At 30.3% G+C, this 16,976-nt stretch overlaps 1 protein-coding gene across 2 annotated transcripts; it reads right to left on the bottom strand.

Moving 5' to 3' along the window:
• Window positions 1–7,794: 7,794 nt before the first annotated feature.
• On the bottom strand, window positions 7,795–16,412 carry LOC111402317 (lysine-specific demethylase JMJ25). Of its 2 annotated transcripts, none has more exons than XM_023030539.1 (14): window positions 15,482–16,412; window positions 15,164–15,300; window positions 13,446–13,548; window positions 13,220–13,349; window positions 13,075–13,129; window positions 12,247–12,976; window positions 10,637–10,966; window positions 9,932–10,450; window positions 9,779–9,851; window positions 9,612–9,697; window positions 9,092–9,228; window positions 8,939–9,010; window positions 8,523–8,620; window positions 7,795–8,373 (listed from the first exon to the last, which is right to left on the bottom strand). In XM_023030539.1, the coding sequence occupies exons 1-12, from the start codon at window positions 16,067–16,069 to the stop codon at window positions 9,007–9,009; spliced, it is 2,892 nt and encodes a 963-aa protein (XP_022886307.1). In that variant the 5' UTR covers window positions 16,070–16,412; the 3' UTR covers window positions 7,795–8,373; window positions 8,523–8,620; window positions 8,939–9,006. The 2 variants fall into 2 exon arrangements, with proteins under 2 accessions (XP_022886307.1, XP_022886306.1); XM_023030538.1 differs by having other exon boundaries at window positions 9,092–9,211; window positions 15,482–16,411.
• Window positions 16,413–16,976: the final 564 nt, after the last annotated feature.

The raw sequence follows: 16,976 nt of genomic DNA, 5'->3' as shown, positions 1-16,976 counted from the left end.
TGGAAAAGTCTATATTGTCCTTAATGAAATGATTTTTTCTATATTGCAACATATATCCTAATCTTTTAAACATTTTATCTTATATTCACTTTATTTTGAATACTTGAATATAATTTCATTATATAATCTAATAAATTGGAATAATCTGCAACATATTGTTCATATTTATTATTTAATATATTATATTTTTCAGAAGATGTATCAAAATTTTCTAATTGAGAATACATATTTTTTATGACGTCTAACATTCTTTCTAATAAATTATTCAATCCTTTAATTGTATATCCTAACATTTATTCATACAAATAATCATCAAATCTTGCAATTAATCCCTTTGATTCTCTAAAATCTAAAAATATTCGTTCTAATTTTATCAAAATTTTAATAGTTTTACCTTAGGTTTGATCTGGATCTTTATTCTTAGAATCGAGGAACCTTTGAACTCTGAATATGTAAATTGCTTCCTTCAATGGCCTCCTGCCTTCACGGAATCTTTACAATTTCAGTTTTTTGATCTCACTGTATTAATCATAAAGAATTAAATTTTAGACTTCTGTTAAAGAAAAACTCTCTTTTTGCTAAAATAAGAAAAAAACTTTCTATTAGATCCTTCAAGAATCGTTGGGAATAAAGATTTAGAAACTCATATTGATATCAAAATATTGAAATTTTATTTCTATCAAAACTTTTTCAAGATTTCTATCTGGTATATAAGGATTTCCAGAAAAATCGATTTTTCAAACTAAAGATAGCTTAGGAGTGGCTATTGATTACAATTCGAGATTTCAAAATGATTTCTATCTATTACAATGCCTCTATTTATACAAGTATATGATAATCTATTACATCATTTAGTACATCAGTAAAGGCACACTTGCCTCTCTATTATTTTTCTTCTTGGGCCTACATCTTCACATGCTTCTTCAACTTTTTTTTATCAAAAGAGCATCTTTTTTTATTATTGTCATTTATCTTCTATGTCTTTACATACAGCTGTATTATTGTCCTTCATATAACTTTGTCAAATATGCTCTATTATTGTGTTCTTCTTTCACATGCAGTTGGGGCACTCCCTTAACTGACAATATTCTTTTATAATGGTAGGATATCCTGAAAATTGATGTATTTTGAATCTTGTAATATAATCCTTCAATATTTCTGATTTTTCATGTCATTGATTTGATACTAGCATCCGGTTTTCATATTGGCACAGGCATGAGAAATTTTTGTCAAACAAATTTTTGGCAACGTTGTATATGACTTTAATTCCAAGTGCTCTTCTATATCTGATCCGTGATTTTGTCACTGTTGAAACTTTTCTATCATTTTCCACCACATCTATTTGGAAGTTGGATGCTACATACCCAATTGATATTATATGTTCAACTGAATAATAAACAATTCCATCGTATTCAGGACTTATTGAGTAAAATTTCAAATATATTCTTTTTCCTTTGATAAATTTGAATAGTTCTTTTATGAATATATCATCAAATTTTGAAATTTTTATCAAATCTTTTACTAGATATATCAAATCCATGAATCCATAATCTGCCATAATTTTTATAATGAAGGGTCTCCTTCTTCCATAACTGTTATTTTGGGATAAACATTATCTCCCGGCGAAATGAAATATGAATAACTCATTTTTATTTCATAAGCAATTCTGACTATTTCAATATATTTTATTTTTTTTTGGATCTAAAGAGATTTTATTTTCTTGGTCTATGATGCTAATTGTTTTGGAATTTCTTTTATCTACATGTATCATCGTTTTTTTGGTTGATGATACTGAAATGGAATTTCCTTTTTTATCAGTTGGTATATGATCACGTCTGAAAAACTTTCTATCTTTTTAGATATATGAGTTTGCAATTTTATTTCTCTTTCATCTATTGATAATCCAAGAAAATCTATCTATTGTTTTTCTATTACAGGTTTCTTGTTAGAGAGTACAATTCATTCTTTTTTACATTCATTTATGAATTGCATTAAATGATTTATATGTTCTACTTTACTGTTAGAACATATTAGTATATCATCTATATAAACAATTAGAAATTTATTAAACTTTTTAAATAAATTATCTATTTTTCTTTGATATATTTGTGGTGCATTTTTAAATCAAAATGGTATTACTAATCATTCATATTTTCCTTGAGGTGTACTATCCTGATTTACAGTCGAGTTTAGAATAATATTGTTTTCTTTTTGTAAGGTTTATTAAAACTTCTTTATTTGGTAAAAAAATATCCATCAAATTTAGTATATTTATTTAATTCTTTATAATTTATAACCATTCTAGTTTTTCCTCTAACTTGTTCAGAATGTTTCATAACCATAAAGGCTGGACTACTATGAGGTACATTGTTAGGTCTAATAAGTTTCTGTTCTAACAATTCTTTTATCTGATTTTTGAATTCTTGTGTATCTTTTATAGTATACATCATTGGCCCGACTCTTATTATAATATTTTCTGTCAATTCTATTTTGGCTTTAGGGTGATTTAGTTTCCAAAATAACAATGAATTTTCTACATAAACTTTTTATAATTGTTCAATAATTTTTTTATACTTATTTCTATTCCCGTTTTCAAAACCTTTTTATACAATATTCTTTTATTTTTTATTTCATTAAATATTATTATTTTTTCTTCCATTTATCACCATGCTGGGCTGATTGAACTCTATAAGGTTTAAATTCTCTTGAAATTTTTAATAAATGTCCACAAGGTGTGTGGAGCATTATCATGTAATTATTTTGCTTATAATATTGAAATTGTTGTATAAAATCATTTCCTAATAATATATCACACTCTAATTTATCATATTTATAAATTTTATTTATTGTAATTTGTTTACTTTCAAGAATTATACTAACTTTATCAACACTATTTATTGTTTGAGTACTTTCTCCTGTAACTCCAGTTATTTTTATATTACTATTATCATTCCATGATTTTATCAAAAAAATATTTAAATATTTTTATATCATTTCCTGTATCTATTAAAACGCAAGTTATTATATTTGTTTCTATAATAGTAATTTGTATATATGCAGACAATGGAAAACTTATCTAATTATTCATTTAGTTCTTTTTACATAGTATAGTTTGTCCATTATGGACTATATATAATCCTTCTCTTTTTATACTATAATTTTCCAATCCATTTAAAAAACTCATTCCTAAAAGTATATGGGGGTTTATATCCATACTTTTATTTATTTAACACGGTACTAAAAGATCTATTCCTCCTATTTTTATTGGTACCTTAACTTCCAATTCTATAATATGTACCTGTCCATCAAAATTTACATATCTATATGGATCAGTTTTATGAGTTATTAATCCTTTATTTTTTATTCAAGCTATATGACATTCACTAACTCCTGTATCTATCAATATATTTGGTCAATTTATATTTTCTCTTCCATTATAATATTTTCCTTCTATTTTCATGTTTCCAGCATTCTTATATAGTTTTATTTCTTTTATATTATTAAATTCTTCTAACTTGTTTTTATTAGATATTTTAAGACTTTTTGATCTTTTAATTAATCTTCCATCTTTAAATGTTATATTATTAGAACATTCTCTTTCATTTAATTATGTTATTTCAGATTTATTTTTTGTTATACAAATTTCATATTCTTCTGGAATTAAACTTATTGTTTATTTGGTTCTATTATTTTGCAAATATCTTTACATTCTTTATGTATTTCAATATAAAGTTTATTGGAATAAATGATTCCATAATTAATTGGTAAATGTTTATAAAGCTCTATACTCTATAGTCATAATTTGATCACCTAGTTGCATGATATCATCTCTATGCAATTTAAAATGCAATCCTAAAATTTCATTAAAGTTTTTATCTTTCAATGATACACAATATTTTGGGAAACATGTAAACATTATTTTTTAATATGCCAAATTTCTTTCTATTATTCCTAAATGACTATATTTTAAGTTTATTATTCTTCCATCATGTAAGGTTATAGTTAATGGTGAGTTTATCATTTCTCTGAATAATGATTTAAACATTATTTGTATTCTTGCTAAATAAATATATTGATTTTTTTTTCACTTTGTTTTTTACTAACATTTGTTAATAATTATTCAACCATATTTTTTGTTAAAATATTTAATTTATGTTGTCCATATGTTGTTCTTACATCTATGAGTTTTTCTATTTTGTAATATTCATTTATTGCTATTCTTTCTCTTTTCCAAATTCTACCTAAAACTTCTCATTTTCCTATTTTTAAATCTAAAGATAATTTTTGTAATCTTCTAAATTTATTGTTATCAAATGTAACTTTTAATCCATATCCTTCTATTCTTTCATATTCTTGTATATTTATATTATTACTTTCTATTTCCTCTATTTCTTTATTCAGATTCTGATTCATCATCCTCATTTCACTTATATAAACTTCTTAATTATAATATTCTTCAATGTCTTATATTTAACTCAATTCTTCTTTTATTTTCAAATATTCTTTTTGTAATATTTTAACTTTCTTTTTATCACAATCAGGACTTATATGACTTATTTCTCCACAATTTCAATATTTACATTGACTTTTATTTTTCTGTTGACCATATGTGATATTTTTTCTTTTATAATATATTCTTCTAGGTTTTATATATTTTTTTATTAAAATTTCTAAAATTTTTAAATTTTTTATTTTTATATTTTCTTTTATTAACCATTCTTTCAGGGTTACATCCTCACTGTATAGGATTTTCCATATCTTCACAACATATTCTAGTTAGTTTTCCTGATTTTTTTCATTAATTGTCTTTGTTGACATATATATGCAAAATTTTCAAATAAAAATTTTATTCTTGAACCTAAGGTTCTAGGTATTCGAACATTATTTCTAACATATTTTTCAAATTCTATTTTAAAATACATTCTTCACGAACTTGGTAATTTATTATAATACATATCTTGGTATACTTCTTGGTTCTCAATACTATAAAACTGAACATAATAATAATTTCTAAATTCACAAATATATTCTTTAATTTTACACATATCACATATTGTTAAATTTATTAATTTAATTATAGCATTGTCTTTTTTTCTTATTTCTTCTTTTTCAGCATTTCTTATCCAAATTTCTTCTAAAAATTCATCTAAAATATATTCTACTAACTTTTATATACCTTGTCTGTCTGATTTTATTATTTCTGTTTGTACATTTCTTTTTATTAATATTTTTGTATCATTACTTATTCCTTCTCACCAATTTCTAATATCTCATTCAAAAGATGCTATTAAGAAATTTATTATTCTTTCATTATTTTCCCATGTGTCATCTTTATTATATAAAAAGAATAATGTCATTGAATCTGCCCAAGTTAATAAGGCTTTTTTAGTATCTATTTTGCAATTTAAATATAATTTTGTTCTTCCATGGTTAATAGGTTTATCATAATTATCATTTAATTCAAATCTGTCTCTATATTTATTTCCTTTAAGTGGTTGTCTATCTTTTACTTTATCATAAAATTGTCTATATAGTTTATTATATATAAGTGTATAACTTCCATCTAAATCTTGTAATTCTTGTTTAGAAGTTCCTATTGAATTAGGTTCTCCTTCAGTATTCATTAAAACTTGGTATTCACTTATATCAGTTAAATTTAATTGATCAAAATTTTCTATAAGTAAGTCTAATTCCTCATTCATCCTTTTCTTCTTTCTCTTCTACTTTAAATTTTCCTAACATTTTTTCTCTAAATTCTTCTTCTTCTAATATTTTTGGTACTATATTTTTCTAAATTCACCATTCATACTTTCTGTTTCTATTATTATACTCTCCTTTTTAATATATTTCTTTCCTATTCGAGTCATTTCTTTTTCTATTAATTTTTTTATCTATTTTTTTTAATTCTCTAATTTCAATTTTTAATATGTTTATATCGTTTCTTGTTTCTCTTACTTCATTTCTTAAATCTTGTATATCATTTATTAACATTTTTATTAATGACTTTAATTCTTCCATATATTCACTTATTGACATATTAAAATCATCTTTCTAATATATAAGTTAATTTACATCTTTTATCTTTTTTTTTTCTATTATTTTCCAAATCTTCCATTGGCTATATCTGGATTTATTAATTCTTCTTTTACTATACTGAAATATTTATTTTCAAGTCTTAATCTTTCACATTTTAATTTTATTAATTGTCTTTTATTTGATAATCTTATTCCTTCTGGTATTAATATTATATCTCGCATTTTTTCTTGTATTTTTTTTTCCATTTTTATAAGTAATTTATTTAATTTTAAATTTGTATTATCACTTGCACTCATACTTCTCTTTGTAATATAAATAATTTCTTCATTTTTATATATATTAATAATTTTTTTATATGTATATATCTCCGTTATTGTTTCGATTATTAATTTTTCTAATATTTGTTCTTTTATTTCTTTGGGTAAATCTTTAACTATTATTAGTGTCATTATTTTTAATTTATTATGAATAGGTTTTAAAAATATATAACTTCCTCTTTCTTCTTCTAATTTATAATAATTATCTATTTCTCTTATTTTAATTTCCAAAATCTCTATGCTTTTATCAAGATGTAAATATAAATATTTGTATTTTATAGTTAATTATTATTTTAAAGATGTATAATCTAAATATTCCTTTAATTTTATAATAATTAATCTATTATTTATTAAATTTATATAAAATCTAAGTGTTAACCTAAATCTAAAGATTTTTATTTTTTTCAGGTAATCTGTTTTTTATGGGTTTCCTCATGATTTTTATGACTTTGATACCAATTAGGGGGCTACTTAGAGCGAACAAAAATCATATAAATAAAAAACTGTCAAAATCCTAGTAATATTTAATTTTAAGGACTAAATTAGAAAATTTCTATATTATAGTGACTTGTTATGTAATATCTAAATGAAGGATATTTTAGGTATGTAAATTGACCAAATGTCATTTTTGAAAAATGGCATTTTCCTATAGGCTATTTTCATGTATTTCCCTGACGTGGCTCCTGTGCTATTTTTTTGTCGTTCAAACATTCAAACATTGGGCGACGTCAGTATCTAGACACGTGGTCTTTCTACTTTAAGGATGTGGTCACCACATACGGAGGGGATTAGCTATTAAGTCAACGCTGTAACCCGATCATAAATGCTCTTATTTTGGTGTAGAGGATGAACCCGGATCCAAAATGGCTGCCTAATGCCCATTGCAATATAGACAAGGGTAACAGGTGACCATATCCATCATACTGACATATTCTTGCCTCTCTATTGACGTATTCGAAACATGACTTGCATCGACTCTTTTATGTCAATTCAAGTATTGTTCTATTACTTTTAATTTTTACGTGAATTCGAGTATCGTCGTGTTACTTTTAATTTTCTACCTTGCAATCTCGGACTCAACTTTTCAAAAAGTAGCGTAAAATTAATTTTATCTCAATCACATTTTCCAGCTTCACGAAAACATGGATTACCATAAAATTTTCAATCTCTAACATGATTTTCACACATTTTTGCTATTTTGGTTAATGCATCGATCAATGTATACAATTATTTCCTTTTTGTTGGCAAAAAAGTTTCTTCTCTGGAAAAAGATAATTCAATGATTAGATTGTATACAATTATTGTTGCAATCTCCAATGGACATCTTTCCTTGTTCCAAGGTAATTTTTTTCCAATTGACTGATTAAAAATAGATGAAGAAAATGTCATTGTCAAATTAAGGTCAAAACATTGTAGCACACTACATGTTAAGGCTAACATATTCAAGTCGGGCTCTAATACCATGTTATGATTCAGATCTAGATGCATTTGTAATAATAATTCCTGCTTATTCAATTGCCTAACTATACATCTAAATATATTCAGAACAAGTGTCTAAAAATAGCCTTGAAAAAATGCCAATGGAACAAAGAAACAAATTGGCAGATATAAGGAAGAATCCTAAGAAATTTTATGTACAACTTTATGATGGCTACAATGCATGTGAGCTCCAAAAATCTTCAGAAATATGTCAAACAAGCTGGCAGATTTTCCAACAATATACCTGTATATTCGCAGCTCCCACTGCACAATGAACTGCATCAAAACTCTACCTCGGACAACAATAATGGCGGAAAATGGGTAGAAAACTGTAGATCATAGTCCATTCCACAATTTGTAAACTTCTTGTTGAAATAATCATCAGAGTTTAGAAGAACTTCGACTCAAAACTATCAACCATATTGTCGCTAGGAATTTGGGCCTCCACATTCCAAAAACTCGACCGGGAGAGATCATAATTTTACTTCAATTACCTCCTCTTAGTCAACAAGCCACTAGACAGCCAGCACAAACGCTTTCACTGCAACACAAATAATGAAATAATAAACGATATTAGTAACACCTCCAGACCTAAGGGAGCAAGACAGACGCGAATTTGATAAAAGAAGAATCAATATCACGTGAGAAGATAAAAATGCATATATTCTAGCTCTTCAATCTGATACTTACAGAAGGAGAAATCCACGTAGGCTGACAGAAAATCACAAGCTACGCAGATTAATCTCTTCCGATGGTGGGTGCTTCCAATTTCATCGAGTCCATCAATCCTGGAGTGTGAATTTAGTAAATGATTTGGGGGATTCATTTGAACTAATATTTCCTCTCCATTCAATAAAGATTCTCAAGCTAATTATGGATGCGCACCAATCATACGACACACACGGACAATAATCATGAACCTGTGAATGGCTAAAGATCTAGAATTCCCTAAAACTTTTGCCACAGCCCACAACTTTTGGGCGACAAATTTCATAAGCAAACTAGTAAAGGAAACACGCAAGAGTTTCTGTGTAGAAGTAAATATCAAGTTCCACACAAACAAATGCAAACAAGAACAAAATTAGAAATGTGCATAAGAGGATTACTTGCTCTAAGTGCACAAGATTGTAGATATCTTCAATTGCTGCGTTGATTCCATGAAGGGTCATCCTTTTTACCTGTAAAAGTCATTTTTCATGGTTTTCCGTATAAAAAAATCGAGAAGGGATATTAAGAACACGGTGCATTACAAAACGTACTTCCAACAATCTTTCTCTTGCTTTGTGCCGCCTAGGAAGTAGGCAGATTTCATCACTAAGTTTAACGCATTGAGTGGCATTTTCAGGTGAGATGAAGTCCAAAACAACACCGACACATGACTGAAAAAGTCCAAAAGCTGGCAACAATAAGGAGTAGCTCAAATCCACTAATTGCAATATTAGATACTAATTCAAGAACCAAATAAAGAGGTAATCTCATAATTGGCAAATGTACTGCACAAATCTAGTGCAATACACCCAAGGCAGAAGGGGCCCCTAACTTGTCTTCTTATTTTTCTACATCCAGAAAAGCCATCCTTTCCCATATACAAATAATTTGTTCTATGAAAAAGTCCTATAACTTTCATTGACCATATTCTAAAATTTGCATCCACCTCCACATAACAAAAGACAGATGCAGCAGGTATACAAAACTATAACACACAACAGACGAATCAGTAAAAATGTTTCGCAGGTCAAATGAAGTTAAATAATAACTATGTTCAGTATAGAACCTTACCTTAAGTTTTTTAATTTGATACGGACATCCTGCAGGAATTATGATAGCTTCTCCAGGTTGTTGCTCAAAGGTCCAAGGTTGAATATCTGAAACCGCCCGTGAAAACTAAGACAATGTTGAAAATCTATGAGTAATCTCAAAGAGAGATACCTATCAACACAACTTACCAAACTCCTCTTTAAGCTTCAATTTGTGAAAAGCATCAAGATAGAAATTCTGATCAAGGATTGGATGAACAACCTATTGCAGATATGCATAAACCAGTATTTAGTTTGATACGTCAGTGTTGTCTAACAAAACTTTTTCTAAAGTAATCATACATGTTTTGAATAGCAAGTATGGCTGAGCTCATTAGAGTGTCGCTTTAGATACTCTAGAAGTTTTGGGACATCTTGTCGACGGAAAATGTCCCATTGGGCACCACAAGAATTGTTTCCTCGCTTATCTTCACTAGAACAAGAGCTTTTTATATCTTCAGCCAGAAAATACTCATCAGTGTCTTCAGATTTTTCAATAGTTCCACAGCAAATTATTGATTCCTCAGAATCAGATTCACTGTCAAGAGACATATTTTCATCTTCAACGCTTAATGTATGGCGCTTGAGTGAATCACTGGAGTGGATTCCATTAGTTAGTTGCATCCTGTCTCCAACAACGGCCGGCAAGCCTAATTCACCAGTACCTTCATTCTGCAAAGATGACTTGCCTTTCTGATCAGTTGAATTGCCTGCTGACTGCTCATGAGGAACTGGAGACTTGCACTTTTTCATTAAACTTTCAATCTTAGTAATCTGTTCTTGGGAGATTGGAATATCTGTTGCATAAGCAAGGATATTAACCTGGATTGAAAAGAAAACAGAATTAGTTATAATATCTCCCAACTTTTAAGACTAATCCTTTATAAAAATGCCCCCCGTGTAAATTCTGAATCATCTATTTCTCTGTTAGTAAACGATAATTGTGATCGTCCAGATGGGTTACAATGAAAAGTTCAGAAAGTTAAAAAGAAAGGAACAAAATCATACTGTATCATGTGATTCATAACATAGTTTTGTCAAAAAATCTGCCTGCATTAGTTCCTCTGGACCTCCATATGAAATATAGATACAAGGACCCAAATCAGTTTTCTGCAATTCCTTAGGCAACTTAACAGCCAAGTTCAGAAGGCCAGACACTGGATTGATGTAATGTGGGAGTGGTAAAGCATGTAAGATCTCGTTATAGTGAGCTGGAAATTGCTTTTGAAATAAACCGGAAGAAAACGAAGCTTTGAATTTTAGCATTTTATGCCGCACACTTGCATGTGTTCTCTTCTCCAGTGATCCCATGAATATCTGCTTCCTCTCAATTTCTACCTGCAAGAACAAATGAAAAAATACATATCAAGGCGCATTTAAGCGAGAACAGGGTGAAAATTAAAAGAAATTAATATATCATCACTCATGAGAAGGTGTAAACAGCCAAAGCTAAAAGAATACTGAAATTAAAGTATCATTAAGAGTATTTCTTTGCCTAGGATCATGACACAACATTGACACGCCGCACACAATTTTTCAAAAATTACTGACTGAGCACGTCTCTAACACGCTTACACAAATAATATTAATTCTTATATTTTATTTTTATGATGTTCTATTTTTTATATTGCAAAATAAATTTATTTATGTTAACTTTGACAGGACGATAATGTATCTCATTATGTATCAGTAATTTATCTCCCACATTGTGGGCATATGTTAACAACATGTCCAATTATAAAAAACCAAAAAAATAATTTTAACACTAATGAATATTTTTGACACCTCGAGGACATGTCGTATCCGACACAATGTATCCCCAATGTGTCAGCAATGTGTCAAGAACTTTCCCAACCGTACAAAATCAAAAAATAATTTGGACACAACATCTGAAAATACATGTCGTATCCGACACAATGTATCCCCAATGTGTCGGCAATGTGTCAAGAACTTTCCCAACCGTACAAAATCAAAAAATAATTTGGACACAACATCATGCATTTTCAGGACGTGTCGGTGTCCTACATGATTTATCTGTGGCGTGTCAGCATTATGTTCAACTGCACAAAACTAAAAAAAAAATTGGACATGCCACTTGAAGCATCGCCAACACTTCGGACACCAACTCGCCAGCGTTGAGAGGGTGTCGGTGCATCTTAGCTCTCTGCAATATCTGAAATTTCACAAATAATAGTACTCCAAAACACATTTGGTGATTTATAAACTTGGAAAGCATACACCCTGGAACAGAAAAAGACATCATATTCATTTCTTAATGTCATCATTAACAATTAGTAAGATGAAGGGATAAACAATGCTTTAGCTGCAGTAATGTATGAATTTTAGAATGTCACTTTTTGATTCATACTAAGTTGCATGTCAATTGCATTGCTCTCATCTATACCGTAACCGAGGTATGCAGCATGGCATTTTGTCTATAATATGATATCAACTATCTCCAAATGTACTTGGCATCATGTGTTTAATAGACATCCGTTCAAATTTAGAATTCTATTCGCAATATTCTTCTGCTTCCCAAGATGTTACATATTGTCGAATTGCTTCGATAGTTGCTTAGTTTATCACTATAGTAGGGAAAGAGATACTAAGACACTGACCTCACACCAATCTGAGCAGTTTGTTGCTTCCACACTATCCTCATTGTAAGCTTTGGAGCTTCTATTTTCAATATAAGAGCAGAACATGGTAAATGGATCCCAACACAAACCTGAGGTGCTCTTAAGTACGTTCTGAACTATAACAGGATGACCCATACCCCAGTGCTTCTGAAAATGCTCAAGGGTTTCTTGACGAAGACCCTGTAGAGTAGGACAATACAAATGGTTATCATTAGAACCTCTTCTGCTAGACACTTCTCGCAGAGTCTTATCCACACCAGCTTTATGGTCAATTCCATTGCAGAGAGAGCAAAACCAAGAAGCATCTGCAATCTCCGGAAAGTGATAGCTGCATAATATTTTTTCAGCTCTAACTTCCAGTTCTCTGGTCCAGGTTGAGGGAAATACACATCTTAAATCAAGAAGGCTATTTCCACAACCTCCAACATCCACGGATGGGCAAGAAACACTGCCATCTGCATTAGCTTCCCAATTTTGCAATGACATGGGAGAAAAAGAGGACATCCCACCAGAACTTTGCATTGAAATCTTATTGTTTATCTTTAACAGCAGTTCATCATCAGATGGACAAGTTTTCTTTTTCTTGCAACTTTTAAGCTTAAATCCTCCACATAAGCTCCCTCGACATAACTCCAAACAACTTAAGCAAATATTATAGGAACATTTTGCGCAGCTTCTGTGATAATCCGCGATGGAAGTTTTGCAGTTGCTGCTCGATGTTTAAATAAACCATGTAAAATAATATTAAAAGAAAGTCAACTTAGGGTCTCATCACATAATCTAAAATTGCGGCGAGATGGAAATTACCAGCAATGTAAATTTTGGAAGCCTAAGTTGGCCTGTGGAATCTGGACTTCATTTCCTGTTAGGTAACATTTTTAAGACTCACTGATTTGACATCAAATAAGGAAACATATTTGCCACACAGTGACTGAGCATGATGTTGGTATACCTGCATGAGCTTCTATCTCTATCTCAGCACTCTGGTCATGGTTAATTTTTTTTAGTACTGGAAGAAGTATATTAATCAGGTAATGAAGTAAGTGATTTCTATCGACCCTCCTTTTACTTCTAGGACATTCCTGGAAGAAGAATTATAAAGAAACAGATGCATCAACGTTCAATGCTTATAAAACAAAATGAAAAAAAACTAAGACATAGCATTTTTCATGTCAAACCTTGTGATTAACAGCCTTGGATTGCTGTTTTTGGCAGATCATACAAGTGCAAGTTCCATGACAGGCAGGACATTTCTCCTTCACTTCTTGCCTCTCAAAATACCTAAATGACATTAAAGTTCTATAACCATCAGCGACCTGTATAATACCTTCCTACTCAGTGTCCAAATTAATAAGCACAAGAAAAGTGTGGAAAACTCAAATGGTCAACTACTACATATTTTAGAAAATGTTCCAAACTCCGTAGTTAATTCATGATAGATCTTTCCTTTAATTCTAACTCTCTTCTTTCTTTCTTTCTTTCCTTCCTTTTTTTTTCTTCTTTCTTTCCTTTTCTTCTTGCTGCAAAGATTAAATTCAAAAGTTCTCCAATTAGTTCTTCCTTCTTTTGTACCATTTTCAACTTTGGTTAACCGTACTATTAATATAATATAAAGATTTAAACATGAAAATAGTATTACAAAGGACTTTATTGCCTCCCTTCTTAATTTCCAGGAATGTAAGAAGCTTCATAGCTCACGACAAAATGGAACCAATAAATTAATTGTTTACGGGGTTAACAAATAGAACTTTGCTAGCCATATGCTACAAATAAGAATGGCTGCTACTAATTATGAGACAATTTACACAATGTTCATAACAGTATCTTTATCTAGTGCATAGATGTGTGGAGCTAGATTGAATCCAGCGGGGTCAATTCACGCCACTGAAACTCACATTTTTCCTTTATACGTTCCTATTGAAATGAAATATTATGAGTCATATAGTGAAAATCTCTAAGACCATCTCCAACCCATTTCACTCAAACGGTGCAACTCTCACACCATCTCATTTAGTCATTTCCAACATCACTCCAAATGAACAGTGTTTACTTTGTTTCCTGTTTTAGTTCTCAACAATTAATTTATTTAATAAAATTATTTAATTATGAATTCTATTACTACTAAAATTACATTTAATTATCAATAAAATTAAATCATTAAGTAATAAAAGGATATAATAGGAATTAAAATTTATTGTAGTATAAAATGAAGCAAAAAATGGAAAACAAGAAAAACTCTATAAATTACACCAAATGAACAGTGTTTCTCCAAATTTCGTGCAACACTATTTATTACGCCAATTTGGTGTCAAGATTTGAAGTTGAGTTGGAGAAGCATTGGGTTGGAGTTGCCCTAAGCCCATGTTTGGCTAATGTGTATAATTGGTCAAACAACTTTTTATTCAAACATTTTGTGGAATCTACAAGTGCTGCTCACTTATCCAACACTTATTTTTTCATAATTATAGTTAAAACTGATTATAAAGAATTCCCAAACATGCAACAAAATCTTTATCAATTCAATAGGTAAAGGTATTTATTACATTAATTTCTATTTTAGTTTTGTGGCATAATTTTGTCCACTCCTTACTAACAAATAGCTTGCAACTATAATCGCTTCTTGAGTCGGCAAATGTTTCAATCAAAATCTTAACAAATCATGCGTAGGAAAAATGACTCCACCAAAAAAGAATTGCCCGACTTCATCTGTGAACATTAGCTGGCATTTTAATAAAATTGCTTTAGTAAGGGTTGAAAACCATATAAAGAGATCAGCATGGTAGCAACAAAGAAAGAAACTTTCATTTGAGAATCAAAAGGGGAACCATTTGCATTCTATTTTTCCAGCTGCGCAGCTGCAAATATTTGAAAATCTGAGTAAATAAGAATATCAAACCTCTCTTTAAGACAATCTGCACAAAAGAACCGTTTCCTGCAACTCAAACACTTGATCATACTCAGTTTATTACTTGCTCTACACCAATGGCATCTCTTTATTTTTCTTTTCTTCACACTCCCTGCGAATGGGACAACCTAGTGGGGAAATCGAAACATTAATATCAGTTCCTTAAATAGATAACAGTTCAAGAAACAAAAATTCCAAAACAAAATTCATATTTTTTTATACAAAGGAGAACCTACATTATATTGACTCCTCTCAGTTAAAAATTAAATAAGCAATTCAAATTCATTTGATGGAAAGTGAGATAACAACCTGCATTGTACCAATTGGAAGTGGTTCAATATTTTTTGATCTGAAATTCCTTTGCGAAAACAAGCTCAAGTTCAAATCCACCCCTAATTTCACATCCAAAACACCATTTTGATTGCTAAATTCCTGCGAGCCCAAAGGCAAATGCGAAATAGCCATGACTCCATTAGGCAACACTCTCATCGTTTCACCAGTTGCAGATTCCTTTAATGCTCTCTCCTTCTTCTTCTCAACTTGCCTCTTCAAGAACACTCTGATCAGTTCCAACTGCAGGTCGCCTTTTCTCAATTTCATCCGCTTCAAAGCCTCATCCAGCGCCTCCGATTGACACCGCTTTCTCTTCTCCACTGACTGTTGCATTTTAGTCAATTTCGAAACACCCCCTTTTTCACAATTCTTCCTCTGCTTTGAATAACTCCGCTCGATTTTAAGCGAGTCTGGCACCTTCTGTTTCTTCTGGCGGTGACGGCCTTGAAGATGGTGAATTTCACATAGCGTTAACCCGTCCAACGCTCGCCTGCTGCACCGCCATTGACGGCCGTCGGTCCTCTTGCATCGCAAATGGTCCGGTGGCAAATCTTTTTCCGGCATTGAAAAAGTTAGCAATTAATTCAAATTCCAGATTCTTTTACGAATTTTTTTTTAAAAATTTTTTTGGTGAGAACGAGAAAGGACTGGGGTTTGTAGGGTTTCAGAATTGTGTGTTTCTATTGAGAGAAAACGAGGAAGTTATAGCGATAAATAAGGAGTCTTTTACTGTATTGGATGCTTCAATTTCAATTTGCCACTTAAAACATATATATAACACCATTTTGTGCATACAAATATCAGATGTGTTTACTATAAATATTGTAAACTCGACCAACTCCACGTGTACCTACTCGTTTTCAATAAATTCTGTCAATCGAAGGTTTTCTCTTCATCTATCAGATTGTGTATGGTGATGAGGTTGATTTGGTATTAAAGTAGTAAGCAATTTCTTGATCTGTTTCGTGATTGGCAGATGAATAGGCTAAGGTATATAATTCCATGACGTCTGAAATTGAAATCATAGTACGAACTGTTCGCTCGAGAAAATCAACAATGAATACCAAAAATCAAGTATTTACATTGAGTTTTACAATGTTGTTGCCTCTATTTGTGCTGTTTTGCCAAATATTTCGAATTCTTCCTAGTTCCTATGTCTGAGATATTACAATTATGTTCATTTAGAAGAAAATCTTGCAACAAGAAAATGAAAATTACGTATAATTTAGTTTATTTTCTTCGCAGAAGCGTTTTGCCTCCAGCATCTTGAAGCAAGATACGTCGAAGAACTTCATTTCGAGGAATGTCCCGCCAAATTTGTGGGTTCTTCAAATTGTGTCCCATTTGTGCAAATTTATCGGCAGCCCTATTGCCTTCCCTATAAATGTGTGTTAAAATACAGTTCCGAATTTCTGGCATCATCAAATTTATATGCTTAACATGCCTCTGTACTTCTACGCATTTTACTGGT

This window comes from Olea europaea, chromosome 10 (genome assembly GCF_002742605.1).
Source record: "Olea europaea var. sylvestris chromosome 10, O_europaea_v1, whole genome shotgun sequence".
NCBI classification, from domain to species: domain Eukaryota; kingdom Viridiplantae; phylum Streptophyta; class Magnoliopsida; order Lamiales; family Oleaceae; genus Olea; species Olea europaea.
Note: the sequence above shows the minus strand (reverse complement) of the source record. Positions and strands in the feature narration are given on the sequence as shown.